This window comes from Passer domesticus, chromosome 11, assembly GCF_036417665.1.
Source record: "Passer domesticus isolate bPasDom1 chromosome 11, bPasDom1.hap1, whole genome shotgun sequence".
Lineage (NCBI taxonomy): Eukaryota > Metazoa > Chordata > Aves > Passeriformes > Passeridae > Passer > Passer domesticus.
The window spans coordinates 1,189,534-1,209,556 of record NC_087484.1 but is presented as its reverse complement, the minus strand read 5'-3'; the positions used below and the strand labels follow the sequence as shown (position 1 = coordinate 1,209,556).

The 20,023-nt window shown below is 50.4% G+C and overlaps 1 protein-coding gene across 11 annotated transcripts in view; it reads left to right on the top strand.

Annotated features, from left to right (window-relative positions):
• VEPH1 (ventricular zone expressed PH domain containing 1) overlaps positions 1 to 20,023 on the top strand; it is a 63,205-nt gene that overhangs the window by 39,734 nt on the left and 3,448 nt on the right. For 10 of the 11 annotated variants that reach the window (XM_064385055.1, XM_064385053.1, XM_064385054.1 and 7 more), the window contains 5 exons: positions 1,936 to 2,145; positions 3,094 to 3,488; positions 11,392 to 11,531; positions 13,275 to 13,409; positions 16,487 to 16,604. In XM_064385055.1, coding sequence (XP_064241125.1) covers positions 1,936 to 2,145; positions 3,094 to 3,488; positions 11,392 to 11,531; positions 13,275 to 13,409; positions 16,487 to 16,604 — 998 coding nt within the window. Of the gene's footprint in view, positions 1 to 1,935; positions 2,146 to 3,093; positions 3,489 to 11,391; positions 11,532 to 13,274; positions 13,410 to 16,486; positions 16,605 to 20,023 lie in introns of those variants that run through there. The other variant, XM_064385056.1, reaches the window with a different exon arrangement.

The window sequence follows — 20,023 nt, the reverse complement described above, 5'->3', positions numbered from 1 at the left end:
TTCACAAAGCCACGGGAGCTCAGCAGGAGAAGGCTGGACAAAGAGGCGCTGTTTGAAACACCATTTTTAATCCCAAACATCACCAAGGCTCCGTGGTTGGGGTCTGTCACTCCCTAGGCCCATCAGTCCATCAATCCCCTCTCTGTGCCCCCAGGCTTTGCCCATATTTACACAGGGAACAGGAGTTTTCCTTAGAGCTCACCTCCCACAATGGGAGCAGTGTTGGGAGCTGTGGTGGAGAGACTGCTTTCCAATAAATTAAATCTTGTCCTACATCCCCAGAAAGATTTGTTAGGAAAGGTCACATCAAGGGTCTTTATTACAGAAGAATATTTTTCAAGTGCTCCTCAGTGTTAATATATTATGAGATCTTGCTTGAATTAAAAACAAAGCAAGACAAAACTTGCCAGCTCCCCTGAGAAATATCCTGAGCTGCCTTTATCAAAACAAGTGAAAAAGTGCATTTTGTGATGCCACATTTCTGGTTGTTTTTTAAAAACCTGGCTTTTTACAATTGGTAATTTGCAGTTTGGGGAGTTTTTAATGGGCTCCCCCGCTGCGATTGTGACTTGTGAGACTCTGCTGCTTTGGAAGGGCTGTGTCAAACCCCTCATTTGTGGTTTTACAGATCCATGTTTTACAGATTTAACTATTCAGATGTTTGTTCATCAGGGGGGGAAAAAGAAAATCAAACAAAGAAATCGTCAGAAGCATAACAATCTTGTTTTAGAGCTGTGGGTGGAGTTTAAAAAGTAAATACTGTCCAATCCCCCTTGATTCTCCAAGAGATTCCTGTTTGCTTTGTGCTGCTCCATGATTTTTGGTGCCAGTTCCTCCCTGCTTGCAGGAGTGAGATGGGAACATGCACACCATCCCAGCAGGACAGGGAGAGGGGAAGGAGCAGTGATGCTCTTGCTGTTGGTCCCTGAGAAATCCAGTCCTGCTGCTGCTGCAGTATCTCCAAGGCAGAATAAGGATACTCAAAATTCAGATTTCCAGCACATGGCCAAATATTCAGAGGAGCTGAGTCTCTGTGCAGGCTCTGAGCAATGAAGGAACCCAGAAAAAGCCATTTTCAAAGCTGTTTGAGGGAACCCAGCATGTTTTTACCAACAGTGTCTTTCCCAGCGGATTTCTTTTTGTCCTGTAAGATCAACAGCTTCCCTTCAATTTATTGGAAAGTTACCTTTGAATTTTGCATTAAAATGTTCCATGTTGTGGCTGCCCATCCCTGGCAGTGCCCAAGGCCAGGCTGGATGAGGCTTGGAGAACCATGGGACAGTGGGAGGTGTCCCTGCCATGGCAGGGGTGGCACTGGATGGGCTTTAAGGTCCTTCCAACCCAAACCATTCCCTGGTTCTCTGGTTCTGTGATTTTAAGACAAACATAAAAAATCCAAAACAGAACTACTTGCCCTGCAGTCCTACAAGTTCATTTTAACTCTTCATTTTCTCTTTGCTGGGCTGGAGTCACATTGCTTATAACTTTTTCTAAGTTTTAAAAGGTATTTTTCTTTCTCAGAGGGCAGTAATTCAGTAAGAACTGCATGTACTTTGGTCAAATCTTTAAAACCACAGATTTCTATAAAGTCTGCAAATAGCTTGACTTTTGCCTTGTTAAAATAATGCAATAAGTCAGTGTTTAGCAATTTTGAGAGAATGGTTTGAGTTCAGATGAAAAACTTTTGACTATCAGGGACAGAGTTGTGATTTTCTGGTGCTTGGCAGTTTCCATCCAGGGTTGTCGGAGATGTTCAATGCTTCTGATCCATCAGAGATGTTGATGTAGAAGATGTTCCTGAAAATAACCTCAGGGAATCTCTGTTTAAACGTAATTACTTTAGCAGATCCAAACCACAAGTCCCAGGCACAGACACAGCATCAGCACAATGAACAGAGTGTGCCAGAGTTAAACCTCTGCTTTCTGCTTCCTCAGGATGGAAAAGGACCCTGAGGCAGAATGTCCTGCACCACTGGATGATTTAAAATCTGTCGTGAACAGCAGTGAAGAAGATGAAAAGCTGCAAGTTAAAATCCAGGCTTTTGAAGAGAAAATAAATGTGGACAACAGCACCCCCGGCTCAGTGAGGAGATACAGCCTGGGCCAGGTTTCTAAAGAGGAAAGGAAGGATATGAGGTTTAACAGGTATGGCTCTGGAAAATGTGTGAGGGGTTCAGGGAGATCACTTTTGTCATAAAACTTTATCCAAACATGATGGGTTTGATCTGCTCATGGAATACCCACAGGCAGCATAAACCTAAATTTAACCCATTTTTGCATCCATGAACTTAAGGGCTGGATGAAATCTTTCTAAATCCCAGAACCCCAGGATGGTTTGGGTTGGAAGGGACCTCAAAGCCCACCCAGTGCCACCATGGGCAGGGACACCTCCCACTGTCCCAGGTGCTCCCAGCCCCAATATCCTGGACACTGCCAGGGATCCAGGGGCAGCCACAGCTGCTCTGGGGAACCCATTTAATCTTTTCTGTGCCCTAAAGAAGCAAAAAGGGCAGGGAAAAAAAAACCAAAACTGCATTGAGATATCACAGACGGGAAGGTCCTGAGAGCTTTTCTGGGGCATTATCACTAACAATGTTTATCAGTGAAAACAGCGTGACCCACAGGCTCCTCAGGCTGTCCCTGCCCCACAGCTCCACACAGAGCTGTGCCCTTCCAGCTCCAGGATTTGCCCTTCCAGCCCCTTCTGCCCTCTTTGCCTCCATCCCCAGCAGGGATAAGGAGGAGCTGGAGGCAGGGTCCTGTTCAGTGAAATTGCTGGTTGCCATTTTTATGGTGGGGCTGGTGCAGCAGCCACACCACCCCCAGGGCTCTGGGATCCTTGCAGAGGGGCTGCCTCGCTCCCCCATGGCAGATGTGGGGATGTGTGAATATCATTTGGATATTGTTCTATTTCATTTGCTTATTAAAGCCGAGGCTTGAGCCTGGCTGTGGAAATGCAGATTTCCCAGAAGGTTCTTGCCCCTGGCTCGGTGAGCCCCTCACTGGGCTCTCTGAGGGAGCTGCACAGGGCATGTTTAGGGGGGATTTTTGTGCCCTGCTCTGTTCCAAACCCTTTTCCTTTCCTCCCTGCAGGTCCAAGAGCCTGGCCCTGCACGTGCTCCGGGTGAAGGGGCTGAGCTCGGAGGGAGGCCTGGACGAGGACAGCGGGGACAGCCCTGCTGGCATCTCCTTCTCCGAGCTCTGCCTCAGCCAGGAGCACCAGCAGGTGCCTTTTGGGGTGCAGCCCGAAGCAGGGCTCCTGGGGACCTGCCTGGTTTCACAGCAGAGTGCTGATGCCCCCCAGGCAGCCAGTCTGCCAGAGGCGACCCCGGAGACGGCCGTGGAGGGAAGGGCAGAGGCAGCCACGGGCCCTGTGGAACACCAGGACAAGCTGTACCTGCACCTGAAGGAGAACCTGGGCAAAGTCAAGGAATATGTGATGGAGATGGGGAGGAGGATTCCCATCCCTGAGCAGTGTGTGATTGAAGGTAAGGGATGAGCCTCACAAGGACTTCTGCACCCACCCAAACCCCCCCTCAGGGTCCAAAGGGGAGCAAAGACCCCCAGCACAGGCAGGGAGGAGCATCAGCTGTAGGAAACAACATTTCTCAAATGGAATCTTTGGAAACCTCCCAGGATTCCTTTCCTTCACATCCCATCCCATGCCTCTCCCAGACTCCCACGAAGGCTCAGGTGAACATTTCCTTCTGGATGTCATGGGGAGTGAACCCTGAGGGTGGCAGAGCCTCTGGGCACAAGGCAGGGCAGGAAGGGACATTCCCTGCTCCAGGCTGGAGCTGTGGAGCTCCTGGGACATCAGGGATGGATGTGTGCTGGAGATTCCACGTGCCATGGGCCCCGTGCTGGTCCATGGGGCTCCTGCTGGGCTGGCTTGGGGCAGGTCTGGGGCTCCTTCCTCACTGCCAAGTTATTAAATCAGCTGGACTGGGACAACAAAGGTCAGGACCCTCAGGGCAGCACATTCCAATCACAAAACTCCCTGGGGCACAGCAGGGTGAGACCCCCATGGGCTGGCTTGGGTTGGATCCCATCTCACCAGTCCCTGGGGTGCTTTAATGTTTGCTGCTTTCATCCCTGGTGGGGCTGTGATCTGCTCCTCTTTGAAGTGAATGCTTTGGGTTGGGCTGGGTTGGGTTGGTCCTGCTTTATTCCCTTTGAGGTGAATTTGGGTGCATCCAACTCCTCACTGGTGGCCATGAGCTGTTCACAGCCCAACCCTTCCATGGGCCAGGTTGATCCCAAAGAGCAGCTGCCTCAATCAATTTAATTTAATTTAATAAATTAAATTTCCAGTCACTTCAAACATCACCTTCTAATATAACATCACTTCAACTCCAACAAGCATCAACTGAAGTTGATAAAAGATGTATTTCTTTCCTTTCTCAGTGGTCAAGAAGTGGAAAAGCAGTTTCCACTCATAAAAGGGATATAATTCTTTCTCTCTATATATTTTATAAGCTTATGCTTCTGAAGAATTTCCTAAATACCTTAAATTCCAGGTTTAGTATTTGAAATAGTTATTTGGTGGAATTAAGGATAAAACTTGTGTTGCACAAAATTCAGTGAAAACATGAGAGTGAACAACGTGGTTTTTGAAGTGCTGAGTGCTCTGACCCCACATTAATGAAATCCCATATATTGAATATTTTTTAATGTATTGCTCAGTTTCCTTTCTGCAATACCTCTTACGATACATCCTAGGCATGTGACTATTTCTAAATTCACTCAAACTATTGTAATTTCCTGAAAATCCTCAACTAGCATTCCTAGGGAAATTCCTTGAGCAGGGACACATGTGCAGAGCAGAGATTTATGGGACTCGTTCTGAATCTGTTGAAGAAATGCAGCCCTGCTCATTCCACAGGGGACAGCTCTGTTAATATTCCAGATATTGCATAAAGCTCTCAAACCCTGCAGTTATTGCACTTCAGAGATCCCCAAACTCTAACAGGGCCCACTCAAAGGCGTGTTTTACATTTCACCAACGTGTTCAGCAGAAAAAAAACAAGATTAGAAAACATTAATAAATATAGTGGGCTGATTTTATGTTGGCTGTGTGGGAGTCTGGACTGGAAATTTAATGTGTAAGACATGGAAGGTATGAAAAGATAAGAACCCCAGAGCAGCCCCTCATGACACAGAGTATTTGAAGGAAATAATGGCAAAATGTGTTGCAAGAGTGCACATTTCCCAAGCTTTCCTTTCCCTGCTCAGGCCTTTCCTGGGATTTCAAGTGGCAGCTCTGGGGGGTCAGCAGGGTGTTAATAAAGAAGAATTTAGAAGAATTTCCAAGGGGTGATGGGCCAAATTCTGCTCTCTTGACCAGAGTTCCACCCCAGCTGGCATTTCTGCTGCTGGGGTGTCTGACCTGGGCAGCCTGTCTGGGACTGGGGGAATTCCTCATTCTTAACCCCAGCCTGGGGGCTCCTCCAGAAGGGGGTGTGCTGCTGAGGACAGAACCTTGGGAATATCCCAGTTTTCCTGCAGGACCCTCAGATCTGGGCACTAATGACACAGGGGAGGGTGTCCCTGCCCAGGAGCTGGAGGGGCTCTAAGTCCCTTCCAACCCAAACCCTTCTGGGACTGCCTGCATTAATTAATGCCTCAGTTTGGAGGATAAAGGATGAGAGTGGCTGCAGGAGTGTGAGGAAAATCAGAGAGCTCCGTGTTGAGATAAATGGCCTCTGCAGCCTGGAAAAGGGATTTGCAATATCACCAGTGACTGGGAGGATTAACTGAGTGTCTGCCCTGATCCAGGTGCTGGAGAACACGCCATGAAGTTGTCAGAGGCAGGTTTAAAACACACAAAATAGGCACCTCTGCTCTGCTAAATTGTCTGTGATTTGCAAATTGGCTTTTTTGCTCTCGAGTCAGATGTTTGCTGTGTAGGTCTTACCCCTCACGGAGTATTTTTGCTTTACAGGGTGTGATTTGCAGGCTCCTTGTTGACTTCTAAGCCCATTCAATTTATATTCCGTGTCCAAATGGATGCAATATTAACTGGAGTGTCAGATTTTACAGCTGGGAAGGGCTGCAGGTTCAGAAGTGTCAGGGTGGATCCATGAACTGTCTGTGACAGTTTGAAGATGCCTCATACAGACCTTGAAAAATTGCCATGTCAGCCCTGTTGTTTAATATTGACTGTTTTTGGCTGGCTGTGCCTTGGGCAGGGGAGAGCCGTGAATTGGGTGATGATCCTGCAGCAGGAGCAGTGCTAGCACTGGGCTGTTGGCCAGAAGGTTTTATCCTAAAGGAAAGGGCTGAGCTGGGGGTGTTTCACAGAGCAGACAAGCTGCAACACCAGACTCACGTGCATAAGGGAATTTTTTTGGAATACCACTGCAGTCAAAGAGGGGATTTGAGCTGGGGTAGAAAGAAGGAACCCAAACCCACAAAAATCCATTTATTGGTTCAGTTCCTGCTTAGCTTGAAGCCTTGTGCCCTGACCCACATCTCTGGCATACCTGATGCAATTTGAGATATGTTTTTATGTCATGTTCATCACTTAAAGCCTCGTAATCCTGGGGATCTTTTCCTTGAAGGAAGAGAAAACCAGCAAGCCACCATATTTGTCAGGCTCTTCATTTTTCACAGAGTTCAGCAGCATTTTCCTCAGCCCATATTTTTTTGGGGATGGTTGGGGATGCTGTATTCTCTGGTGGTGATTTCTGATCAGGATTTCTGACCTGCTCTCCTCGTTTCCCTGCGCTGCCAGGACGGTGCCTCAGAGCATGGCTCTGTGTATCCTGCCCTTGGGAGGGGCTGGGTGCAGCCATTCCCTGACAGGAGCTGCTGGATTTGGTTATAACAAGGACAGGCCCTCGTGCTCTGCTCTGCTTCTGCTCGATTTTTAGGTAATTTGGATAAAAAAGCCGCTGTTAATGCCCAGAGCTTTGAATGTGGAGTGAGCTGCTGGAAGGAAAGCGTCTGATGATATCTGTGAGTCAAGGATGCTGGAGGATTTGCCATCTCCAGCCTCCTTTTGAGAGGACAGAGCCCTGGGAGACCATGGAATCATTTCCCCATCACTCACTGAGGCCAGTCCAGCGACACCCAAGGAAAAACATTGGAACCATTTTCCAGCAGTCCCTGCTGGCTGCTGGTGCCATGCAGGAGGAAATCCATGCAGGGAGCATTCCCTGGGACTCCTGGCAGAGGAGGAGGCGGCAGGGGGAGCAGGTTGCAGCGTGCTGGCCCCCGATGTGGTTGTTATTATGTTTTATGTGGTTCTGAGGGGTAATGGGGACCAGATGACGGCGTGGATGGAAAAGCTCATTGCTCCCCTGCAGTGCTCACCCCTGCTCCGGCCTGATGGATTCCAGCATTCCATCAGCCAGCCCCTGATTGGGAACAGATGGGCCTCGGGTCCTGCAGGGGATCACAGAGCTGGGCAGGCTCGGGAGAGCGTGCCCAGGGAGCAGCAAGCATGAGCTGGCATTGCAGACACCAGGGCTGGCATTGCAGACACCCCAGGGGTCAGGGAGGCAGGGCCATGGCAGTGCCACTGCTGGGAATGGCAGTGCCACCGCTCAGGATGCCAGTGCCACCGCTCAGGATGCCAGTGCCACCGCTCAGGATGGCAGTGCCACTGCTGGGAATGGCAGTGTCACTGCTCAGGATGCCAGTGCCACCGCTCAGGATGCCAGTGCCACCGCTCAGGATGGCCGTCGTGCTCCTGGTGATCCATGTTGTCAGATCAAGGAGAAATTCCCAGTGCCACGGGCAGTGTTGGGAATGTGCCCAGCTGTCCCCTGGCTGCCCTCACGCACGTGTGGCACATCCTGGGGCCTCACAGCTGCCCTGGGAGCAGGCTGCTCTCCAGGTGGGCTTCACCTGGCACTGGGACACTCCTGTGGGTGGTGGCATCAACCAGAGGACTTACTTGGAGCAACCTCTGGGTCTAGGGGAAGGAAGGGGAGTAGAACAAGAGCTTTAAGGCCCTTCCAACCCAGTGATTCTGGGATGATTTTATGGCTTCTGAGCTCCTGGATTTGCCCCCTGGATGTGGAGTCTGTGCTGAGTGCCCCATTGATGGTGTCCACCCCATTACAGCCCTGCCTTCTCTGCTGGTGTTGGTGTAACTCACACCTTGGACTGAGCTGTGCCCTGCACACAAAGTTAGTGCTGTTAAGAACAATATAAAGCAGCATTTCTTGAAGCTGCTTGCTTTAAAAATTGCCCTCTCCTCCTATAAATGTATTTATTGTTTGCATACTTTTTGTAACCCAAACTGAAGAGGTCAGGCAAAGGAAACTGAGGAAGCTGAAAAAGCTTAAACCCAAAATTTAAGAAGTTGCATCCATCTCTTATTGGTTCCATGTTTATGCATGGGTTTGATTCTATTCAGGAAATTTATGAGCATACTTTTACTCCTATTAACAGATTTCATTTAATAGTAAAGGATCAGCAATGTAAATCAAATAACACATTAATTGTTCCCAGAGCCAGTGACTCTGTACCCTCCTGGTTCAGCCCAGCATGTGAAGCTGGAATAGGTAACAATTAACAGCTCTGCTGACATTCTTCTGGTTATATTTTGTTCCTTTTCCCCAGGCACAACCACTCAGTTGTGAACTTTAAAATTGCAACATATATCCCCTTGTTTCCTGTAGGAGAAAGGAGTTGTTGCTTATTCCCTGGCTGGAAGGCAGAGACACGCCAAGAGCTGGGCTGTGAAATGTTCCTTGGCTCAGGAACGTTTCCTTGGGGTCTCAATCAGCCTGCTGGGCATTTGGTGACTCTGTGGGTGGGTTTGTGTCTTGTGCTGCTCTTCACATGTTCTCGTGTTTCAAAATCCTTTTCTTGTGGTACTTGGACTCTCCTGCCAAGGCTGAGGAAGGAGGAGAACCTGGCAGGTAATGAAAGGATAGGAGAAAATGGTCTTAAAGTGCCAGAGGGCAGGGGTGGATGGGATATTGGGAAGGAATTCCTGCCTGGGAGGGGCTGGGATGTGATTCCCAGAGAAGCTGTGGCTGCCCCTGGATCCCTGGCAGTGCCCAAGGCCAGGCTGGACAGGGCTTGGAGCACCTGGGACAGGGGAAGGTGTCCCTGCCCATGGCATGGCTGAAATGAGATGATATTTAAAGTCCCTTCCAACCCAAGGCACTCCATGACTCCATGGTTCTGCTGAACTGGAATAACTGATATTCCCTGAATTGGAATAACTGATATTCCCTGTCAGAGGTGGATCCTGCTGGTTCATCAGGAGCTGCTGAAAGCTGCACGTAGCAAACGTGGGCTGCTGCTCAGCAGTGCCAAACCCAGCACATCAAACAGAGCAGAGCAGCCCTGAGGAGCTGCTCAGCTCCTTCCAGAGCCTGGGAGATGGCTGGAAGGAGCTTTCTGCAGTGCTAGTGACAAATGAGTGCTGCAGTTTTCCAGGAACGTCGTGCTCAGCCAGCCAGGGCCCCGCTCTGGAGCTGCCGTTGATTTTGGCACGTGTCCTCAGCCCCCGTGTGCTCCTCAGTGCCACCACAAAGCCTTGCTAAGCACTTTCTCCATAGATCCTTTGCCATTTTTTACCTGCAGCATCCAGGAATGTCCTTCCCAGCCCACCAAACAGATCCCACCTGGGAGCCTTTTCTCCCCAGGGGCCCTGCCCCTGCTGCTGCCAGGTTTTTTGCCAGTCCATGTGTTTGTAACTGGGAGAGTCATGGCTGTGTTCAGGGAAGAGGAAGGACAAGCTGCCCGCTCCTCTTCACTGTGCTTTGGGGTCATTTTTAGCTAAGAGTCATTTCCCATCTTGAAACATCAACTTTTCACACACATGGCCCCAGGCCAAGCCTGATTTCTGCTTGAGTGCATGAGTGAAGGTTATTTTAGCATCTGTGAGGGGTCTGCAGTTTGGAGGAGCATCTGTCAGCAGCCTCCTTGGAAATGTCACTGTGTGCTTTCACGTGCCCCAGGATCCAGGATGGCTCTAATTAACCCCTCTGGCTTCCCAAACTCCTGTGTTACAGTGAACACGAGCACTGGCAGGTTTGGGTGAGAGCTGGCAGGTGTGGGTAGTGAAACTCAAGTTTTCCCCATAGCCAGTAATCCAAGTGTGTGCATTTTATGCCACAATCCAAGAGAAGTGGATTCATGCCCCGTTTTTCCCTGTGGTGTGTGTTGCTCATGGGCCAGCCATGCAGGGATGTGACTCAGTCTCTTGCTGTCCTGGTGAGTCACCAGGGGAGAAGGGGGAAGGAAGAAAAGGCTCAAAGAAAATCTCCTAACTGGAAAAATGACTTGTGACTTTGGAGAAAACGTGAGTAAGCAGAGAAGGTTTCTGGATCTCCTGACAAGGAGAGGCTGAGAGCAGAGGCAGTCTGTGTGTCCACAACAGGCAGGCTTGAAATGCTTGGTTTGACACTTTCCATCTCATCGAGATGTGAATGCATAGGAGAAAAATGTAATAAATTCAGTATTTCATGTAAAGGTGTGACATGTGAGAAATTAGTTTACCAGAGGCACAAAAGGATGCCTTGCTAGAACAAAATGTCAGTGGCCAGATTGTCACTGAAAATGCAGAAAATTTTCAGTGGGATGAAATAAATAAAAGTGGGATGTTGGATCCTGCCAGAAATGCTGCAGAGAGGCCAGGTGGCTGTGAGGCTGGGAGCAAACCTCCAGAAGCTGGCAGGGGGAAACCATTTTATCATCCTCTGAAAAAGCTGTTTGGGTTTGCTGAGGAAATGGCTTCACATGGACAGAGGGCAGGGATGGATGGGAGATTGGGAATTGGGAATTCCTGCCTGGGCTGGGATTGCCAGAGCAGCTGTGGCTGCCCCTGCATCCCTGGCAGTGCCAAGGCCAGGCTGGACACTGGGGCTGGAGCACCTGGGACAGGGGGAGGTGTCCCTGCCAGGGCAGGGGTGGCACTGGGTGGGATTTAAGGTCTTCCAACCCAAGCCATTCCATGATCTCTAGCATTTAGCACAAGCAGAACTGTGCATCTCAAGGGCTCCATTTCCAGTTCCAACCATCACCTCCACAGGGATCCAAAAGTGTCAGCCCCACCTGGCTGGGCCTGCTAGGGCAGGGGTTTCCAACAAACTTTTTAAATAGGACAAGGGACACGCAGTTTGGATGGGCCTGCTGGTTTGACATCCCAAACACATCAGAAAGCACAAGGACTGAACAGCCTGGCTGGGCTGGGCTGCCCCTCCTGCATTTGGCAGTAAAGGGTTCCTGGGTAAGATGTGAAGCACTGAACACTGAATTTCTCTCTTTTTTAAGGGTGCAGACCCATCAGTGCCCTGCTGGCTACAGGAGTGCCCCAAATCCTGAGGGGAATGTTTTCCCACGTGGCTCTGGCACCCCAGCACGGGCACTGAGTTTCCTCTCTGCTCTGTAGCTGATTTTTACACCCCATGTTTGCCTTTGCAGATACTGTCCAAAGCTGTGTGGCAAAGCTGTTCTTCAGCTGTCCCCTGAAGGGCCACTACTGCCTGTACAGCAAGTCCAGCTTCACCCTGGTGAGCCAGCAGCCTCCCCTCTGGATCCACATCATGTTCCTGTTCCAGCAGGTGAGGGCCACACCAGCCAGGCTCCTCTGGGCTCTCCTGGGCCACTTGCACAAGAATGTTTCACGGTTAACTCATTAAATGCACCTCTAGCTCTCAGCCATTTGTGACCCTTGTGGTCCCTCAGGAACTTGTTCCACTGGGCTGAAGTTGTTTTGTGCTTTATAAGTTTTTATGTTTCTGTTAAAGACCCCAAATTCAAACTGGCTGGGGAGTTTACAAAGTCTGGGGATAAAAAAGTGGGACTAAAACATATTGTTCTTATTCAGGCAAAACTTCCAGGTGCCTAGGAAGCAGCCAGGAGTTGGCAGTGGATTTTAGGGGAGCAGCACCAACCCCAAGGCTGCAGCAGGAGGTTGGAGGGGCAGAACCCACCGGGGTTTTACTGCAGAGGTTTGGACTGAGCAGAATTTGTAAATCAGCCCAGTGCTGTTCTACCACCCTTCAAATGATTTTCTTGTATTTAATATTGTTTCCAAGAACAGCCCAGTACTTGCACATGTGTGGAATTTCCTCACAGGTTACAAATAGTGTGAAACTAAGAGAGAAGTCAACATTCACACTTCAAGATGCAACAGGTGGGGTTTGAGCTGAAATACAATGTTCAGTTTCTTAACACACACAGAGCCTTTCACTGCAGTTCATCCCACCCTAAGGCAGCCTTGGGAACAGCCAGGATTTGTCCAAAATTCACACAGTGAGGGATGCTGTGGATGGAACAGCCTGAATTGCTCTGCCCTGTGTGTTTTCCTAGAAATAAATACTTTTCAAGAACATTGGTCAGTTCATTTAAAAATAATAATGGAGAGTTCTACTGTGTTTCCAAATTCTTGGATAGAAATTGGGAAATTATTAGTGCAGGACAGCAGGATTAGGCTGGATGGCTTTGCTCAGACAGAGGAGACAGAAAGTCCATCCAGGAATCCCACATTTGAAGGACATTGCCCATATTGTGAAATCAAATATTTGCTGTATGGAAATTCAGGTTTGTTGTGCACTTTTATCTTGGCTCTGGTGTGTGAATGCATTCTTTAATTAAAAGATCACGGAGGAGATGGAGGAGAGAGAGGCACAAATGTTCTCAGCCACAGTGCTGCTGTGTGAGCAGGGGTGCCACAAAGAGCTCGGGCTGTTGGAATGCCAGGGTCACCCACGGTGCTGGCAGCTTGGAGCCTCACTGTCCTTTGGCTCAGGGAGCTCTGGAGGGGACAGCACCCGCCCAGCAGGGTGGCATCCTGTCCTGTTCAGGAGCTGAAAGCTCCTGCACTCTGTGCTGGGAGTGTCCTGTGCATTCTCCCTGCTGAGTTCATCTGCCCTCTGCCCAGGGCACTCACAAGCCCTGCTCTGCTGCTCAGGGACTGAGAGCTGCAGGGCTCCAAACGAGCTCACACAGCCCTGCAGGGTGTGGGGCACCTCCTCCCTCTGCCTGGAAATGCCGGGTTTTCCCAGGGAGTGCAGCTCCCCCAGGTCTCTGTGTGGTGACAAATTCACATTTCAATACAGAACCAGGTCGTGTAGTGGCCCTTGAAGGGGAATCCTCAGACCTCAGAGATGTGCAATAACCTTCAGAAGCCCAGAGGAAATGAGATGTTTGATGTTGTGAGCCCACTGATCCATCAGAACTCCCTGGGCAGAGCTGGGCTCACCCCTGGCTGTTCTCCTGGCTGTCCCACTGGGAGCACAAGATGCTTTTTGGTAACAGCTGAGTGAAAAAACACCTGAAATCATTCCCAACGTCTTCTGCAGAGCCTGTTGGCAGAACCTTTGTCCCTACAAAGCAGCTCTGTGCAAGTCCTGAAGGCCCTGTGGGAGAAGACTCAGCTCAAGGGCACGCACAGCTTTGAGACTGCCATGATCCAGTGCACCTTCCCCCACCAGAAGGTAAGGGGTTACTCTCCTCACTGATTAAAAGAGCAGGAGGACTTGGCCCTGCACTTGGGAACCTTTGCTCTGTTCAGGGTGTTCTGTGCTGTGCTCTGAAGGGTGCCAGGCTGGTTCTGCACCCCTCCACTGAGCTGGCCCATGGCACGAAGAGCAGGGATGCTGCACGTGGGTTTGTTCTGCTCAGGCTGCAGCTCTAGGCTCAGCTCAGCTGCAGCCCTTGGAAGTTCACCCAGCTGAACACAGCCCTGGGTTTGTGGAGTTATTTGTCTGCACATGTGCCATTAGTTACCCCTGTGAGCTGAAGGGATTGCAGCCCAAAGCTCTTTTCTGCCTCCAGGATTTCAGTGAATGCTCTTTCCAAGCTATTAATCAGCTGCTTGGAAAAGGCCACTGTAGGACTGGAAAACAAATATCTATTTATTCCTGGGCATCTCCATCCAGCTCAGTTGGATGAAATGAGTTGTCAAACATGATTTTACAACACTCTGTCTCCGAATATTGTGGGCATGAAGATGTCTGGTGGAACATTATTAAATTACCAAGGTTATGGCTGATTTAAAACCAGAGTTTTGTTAGGAACACCTTCTGAACTCCCAGCACAATGTGGTGAAGAAGTGGGGACTCTTGCTGGGGCTCAGTGGGGACCCCCACATCTGAGAGCAGCTTTGGGGCCAGTTTTACTCACACCCAGAGGAGCTGTGCTAAGGATTTGAGCTGCTGTTGAATCCAGGCCTGGCTCATCCATAGGCTTTAGAGCAGCTTTGCTGCTCAGCAGGGGCTTAACTGGAGCCCCTGGCAAGCTCCAGTCACCCAAAGGGAGAGCTGGTGCAGAGAGAAGGGTTTGGGGGAGCACAGAGCTCAGGGCAGAGCTGGGTGTGGGACCAGCCCCAGCTCAGGGGTTCTGCAGGGCTGCAGCCCTGGCACTGCTCAGGTGCAGGAGTCCAGGGGGTCTGCAGGGCTGCAGCCCTGGCACTGCTCAGGTGCAGGAGTCCAGGGGACCTGCAGGGCTGCAGCCCTGGCACTGCTCAGGTGCAGGAGTCCAGGGGGTCTGCAGGGCTGCAGCCCTGGCACTGCTCAGGTGCAGGAGTCATGGGGATCTTCAGGGCTGCAGCCCTGGCACTGCTCAGGTGCAGGAGTCCAGGGGGTCTGCAGGGCTGCAGCCCTGGCACTGCTCAGGTGCAGGAGTCCAGGGGACCTGCAGGGCTGCAGCCCTGGCACTGCTCAGGTGCAGGAGTCCAGGGGACCTGCAGGGCTGCAGCCCTGGCACTGCTCAGGTGCAGGAGTCCAGCCTGCCTGGGAGCTTTCCTCACTCCATGGCAGTATCTCGGGCTGGGGTCTTGGTTTCTTTTTTGCCAGGGTTGGGATTAAATGTGTGAGATATTTCTTGTTGGGACTCAGATGTTTATCAGTTCTTATCCACGGCACAGTCTCACAAACCCTGAGCTCTACAGCACTTCACTCCAACAAACTGAAAATGAAGCTGTCTCTCTCTCTCCAAGGCTTTTGAAGGATAAACTGTCCAATTAAGAAATGACACCTCAATTATTTCTACTTTTAACCCAATAACCAACCACCTGTGCCCGCAATGTGTCTGCTATATTTGAGACTAAGTTTATGCATTGTGTTCTGGTAGAGTCTGAAATGCTTGTTCAGGGTAGGATTGGATATTGGGAAGGAATTCCTGGCTTGGAGGGTGGGCAGGCCCTGGCACAGGGTGCCCAGAGCAGCTGGGGCTGCCCCTGGATCCTGGCAGTGCCCAAGGCCAGGCTGGACAGGGCTTGGAGCAGCCTGGGACAGTGGAAGGTGATACATTTTTTCTAGTATGGATTCTGAAGCATTTTTCAAACCTGGAGAGTGATGTATGACATCAGTGCTTCACTCCAGACCGAATTCTGAGAAATGCCTTCAGCTGTGGTGATCCCTGGAGCTGCAGCCAGGGCCTGGCTCACACAGAGCTCGCTGTGTTCCACTGGGCAGCCTCTCCGTGCCACAGAAAACATTCATTTATTCATTCAGCACGGCTCCAGATGTGCCAGCAGCAAAGCACTTCCAGATGTGGATGCTCCCGGGTTGCCTGGGCTCTCCAGAGCTCCTTATCAAAGCCCTGTGTGTGCCCAGCCCAGGGCAGCTGGCTGAGCTCTCCTGTGCCACCTGGCCCATGGCAGCCCTGGGGTGACTGCTGTGCTGGCCCCAGGTGATGCCCTCGGGGATCCCTTTGTTACTCAGCTTTTAGGAGCAGAATTAACATTTTTGGGGCGCTCTGTTCTCCCCTCTCCTTCCTTGTGCCACGTTGGCACAAGGGGCTCTCTGGGCTTTTCAGGTGATGGAGCAAGGGGATGAGATAAATCTCTCCTCTCCAGTGAGAGGAGAGATTTTTCCCTCCTGAAATAAGTGGCTCCTTGCAGGTTATTTCAAGCTGGCTGGAGTGCAGGGTGGATCATGCATGGACCATGTCCCCAGGTGCCACATCCACACAGCTTTAAATCCCTCCTGTGACTCCACCACTGCCCTGGGCAGGCCTTTCCATGAAGAAATTTTCCCAATATCCAATCTGAGCCTCCACTGGGAGCCATTTCCCCTTGTCCTGTCATTTATTACTTGGAAGAAGAGCCTGACCCCCTCTGGCTGTCCCCTCTTGTCAGGAGCTGTGCAGAGCCACAAGGTCCTCCTTGAACCCCCTTTTCTGCAGGCTGAGCCCCTTCCCAGCTCCCTCAGCCTGTCCTCATCACTCTCGTGTTCCAAGGTGGTTCAGCTGCTGGGAAAAGTGCTGGGCAGGCTGCTGACAGGGGCATGGAAGAGGAAAAACAAATCCCAGACTGTCCCCGATCCATAATTCATGGATCAGCTGCTAGTGCTGGTGGAGAGAGAGACCTGTCCTGCCCAGCTCAGTGCCCAGCTCAGTGCCCTGTCCTGCCCAGCTCAGTGCCCAACTCAGTGCCCTGTCCTGCCCAGCTCAGTGCCCTGGCCCCCTGTCCCTCTGCAGGACACATGGGAAGGATCCCCTGTGTCCCTCTGGATTTGGGGTTCCGGTGCTTCTTCACCTCATGAGTTTGGTTTGTCTCCTTCCCTCCCAGGAGCTGGAGAACGTTCAGATGCACCTGGAGGAAGTGAGGTTCTTTGATTTGTTTGGCTACAGCGAGGAGGCAGGAGCCTGGCAGTGCTTCATGTGCAACAACCCCGAGAAGGCAACAGGTACTGAGGGGTCCTGCCCTGTCCCTGGGGGCTGCAGTGCCTGCAGTGAAGCTCACTGCTCGTGCTGCGTGTCTGGCCATGGTGGGAAAAGGGGAAACCAAACTTTGCTGTGGCTATTTTAGTTGGAATTCTCCATTAAACTCATCTTTGGTGAGGGAATCAGGACCAAGGTGTGTGCTTAGAGGGACACAACCCCAAATCTGCACCATCACTGAGCCCTGGGGAGTGGGAGGGCTCTGCACCCACCCTCCAGTGTCCAGATGGCACCTCCTGGACACATCCCAGCTCCTCTGGAGCCCACCCAGGTGCCACAAGTCAGGGCACATTGGCACAGAAACAACACCTGGTTCCTGCTTCCTTCACTCTCAGAATGATTTGCTTTAGTACAATTTACTCCACAGTGCACACCCCCTTAGGGACATGGTGATCAAGTCTTCTAAAGGCAAAATACTTCAGCTGTGTTGGAAAAGAGGGTGAGTGGGAAATGGGGAAAACCAGCCTTTTTCCCAGGTATAAGCCCTGCTCTTGAAGCTCTCTGGCAGCCAGCAGTGCCAGATCAGTGCCCTGACAGGCAGAGGAATGTCTTGTTCTCGGATGCTTTCTGCCACTCCATAAAAGTCTGACCAGTCCTGGCCAAGAATTTGGACTGTTCTGGCCAAGTGTTTGAATAATTGGCTGTTTCAGAGATTTATTCTAACAGTTATTGTCTCTTCAGCCTGCATCAACCCTGAATTTAGGAAGTCTTGCAGGAGTGGCCAGCTGCTGCTGCAGGCTGGGCTGCCCCTGCTCATTCCATGGCTGTCTGAGCAGCTTCTCCTTCCCCTGGGACTCCAGGACCAGGACAGAAACCCTACTCTCAGTGAAATCTTCGTTTCCACAGAGCTCCTTCCCTATCACGTCAGGGATGTTGAGCTATGAGGAAAACGAGACTCTTGCTTAAAATGTCAAAGCTTAATGAAGCAACTTTGGTTGAATTCCCAAAGACATTTAAGCAGTCCAGCCTTGCCTCACTCCTGCTCTCCTGGCTGTATCTGTCCTTTGCATCAGCAGTTGCTCTCCTTGTCTCACTTTAAAAGAATTTTTGTAAGAAAGGCTCATTGTGAGTATCATGATTTGCTTCTGAGCTCCAAAGGCCTTTAGAAAACCAAGAAAATAAATTCCCTGAATGGGTCATGTGAAAGCTGAGGAAGGCAGCGTGGAAGAGGGAGCTCAGTGGAATAAAAATTTGCAGGGAGTGACAACTCCACCTTTGTATTGGTGCTGCAGAGCTGTGGCAGCTGGGAAGGCTCGTGGCAGAGTGGGAGAACCCTGCAGGGTCTCTGGGTTTGTAGGGTCTGGCACAAGGGAGGATTTGGAGGTCTCCTTGAATTGGTAAGGAATTTAAAGGCTGTGAAATATCTTTTATTTTCATTCCAGGGTGAAAGACCCTTTGAAATCTGAAATACTTGTTGAGAGACAAGAAAGCAACTTCTTCCTCTCAGCAATTCTGTTTAGCAACCAAATTCCTGTTGAAGAAGGAATTCAGAGGCAAAATTGTTTTCTATTATTGTCTGCTGGGTTTGCTTCATGTGGGGTTTTGTTGCATTTTTTGGATGCCGTGGTGCAAGATGCCATTTATCCTCTAGACTTGGGCAAACACTGCCTTAAAGCCCTGCCCTTGCCTTGGGATGGGATTCCCAGAGCAGCTGTGGCTGCCCTGGATCTCTGGCAGTGCCCAAGGCCAGGCTGGACATTGGGGCTGGAGCACCTGGGGCAGTGGGAGGTGTCCCTGCCATGGCATGGCTGGGGTGAGATGATTTTTAAGATCCTTTTCAGCCCAAAGCATTCCATGTTTCTGTGATTCCTTTTTGGCCGTAGCTGGGAGGGATTTGGGGCTGGAAGCTGATCCTGAGTGGAAAGAACCAGTTAAGCTGAAGCAAAGTGGTTGATGCACCCACAGTGACAACTGGAGAAAGTTTGACTCCTTCTCATGCATTCTTGTGGTGCCAAAGCATGTCTTGTACAACCACACTTGTCCAGAAGTGCTGTTCACTCACCCTGGATTGGCTTTTCCTGCCCCTGAGGAGCAGCATTGCCACAACCCTGCTGCTCTGCCCTGGCTCAGGGGAGGAACAGCAGCTCACAGTGTCCTGTGCTCCATTCCAGCACAGGCAGCAGGCACCTGGAGTGCTGGAAAGCACCAGGATTGCTCCTGTTGGGACAAGCTGCCTGCTGGGAGCCTCATTCCAGCACAACCCCCTGGACTGGGAGCTTGGCTCCACCAGCTCTTGCACAAAACATTCCGCAAAACCACCGGAGAGCCCACGAGGGAATTGAGGGAATTCCAGCTCCTTCCCCCCTCTGGAAGCTCACAAAGACAGGCAGGGATCCCTGGGGGCTGCAGAGGAGCCATGGGCAAGGATTTGGGATTGGGGAAAAACTGGGGGTGTTTGGGAATGCCTCTGGAAAACTGCAGCTCCCTGGGAAAGCCAACACCACCTTCACTTGGGAATTCATTTATCCCCCTCCTGCAGTGCCAGCTATCCAGAGAAATGAAGGAGCCCAGCTCTAATCCTCACTGGAAAATCATAAAAAGTGGCATCCAGTGATGTGTTCCTTCCAGGTTTTCAGCAAAACCCAGTGTGGTGATTAATGGAAGAGAGCGAATCCGTATTCCCCGAGGTTAATTGCATTTATCTGCCACACATTCCATTCTTTCAAGTTCATAGGGGTTTATTATCACTGAGATCATTCACGAATTCTTGTGGAGGATTTTATGTTTCATCAAATTCAAGATTTAAAGCTTTGGGTTTTATCTGTCTCAAGTTCATCTTGGAAGAGTTTGGAGGGTTTTTAACTTTTTATTCAGTACCCAAACTACTTAGAGCTGGATGTGTTGTAGTTCTGCAAAGACAGCAAGATGGAAAGTAGAAAATTCCAACAGACACATCAACAGGAACTACTTAGGGTTAAACTGGAGTCAGTGTGTCTATATTAAGATGATTTAAGAAAAAATAGGTGTTTCAAGACCTTTGGATATTTCATGACCTTTTCAAACTGAAAGGGGAGAGATTTAGAGGGGATATTGGACAGGAATTGTTCCCTGTGAGTGAAAGCTTTCCCACCGTGAGGATATCAGCACTGGCACAGCTTGCCCAGAGATGTTGTGGAGATTTTTCAAGTCCCACGTGGATAAATCCATGAGCAGCCCAGTCTGACCCCGTGGGTGACCTTGCTGGGAGCTGGAGGAGAGACCCCTCGAGCTCTCTTCCAGATGAGCTATTCTGGGATTCTGTGAAGTCAACCGCAAGGAAAATAAGCAGAAGGACTTAGAAAAACATTGGAAAAGAGCTTTATTCTTATCTTGCTTGAATCTCTCTCTCCTAATCAGCCCCTCAGACACGCTGGCATCGGATTCATTACGGCCACTTTGGAAGCTG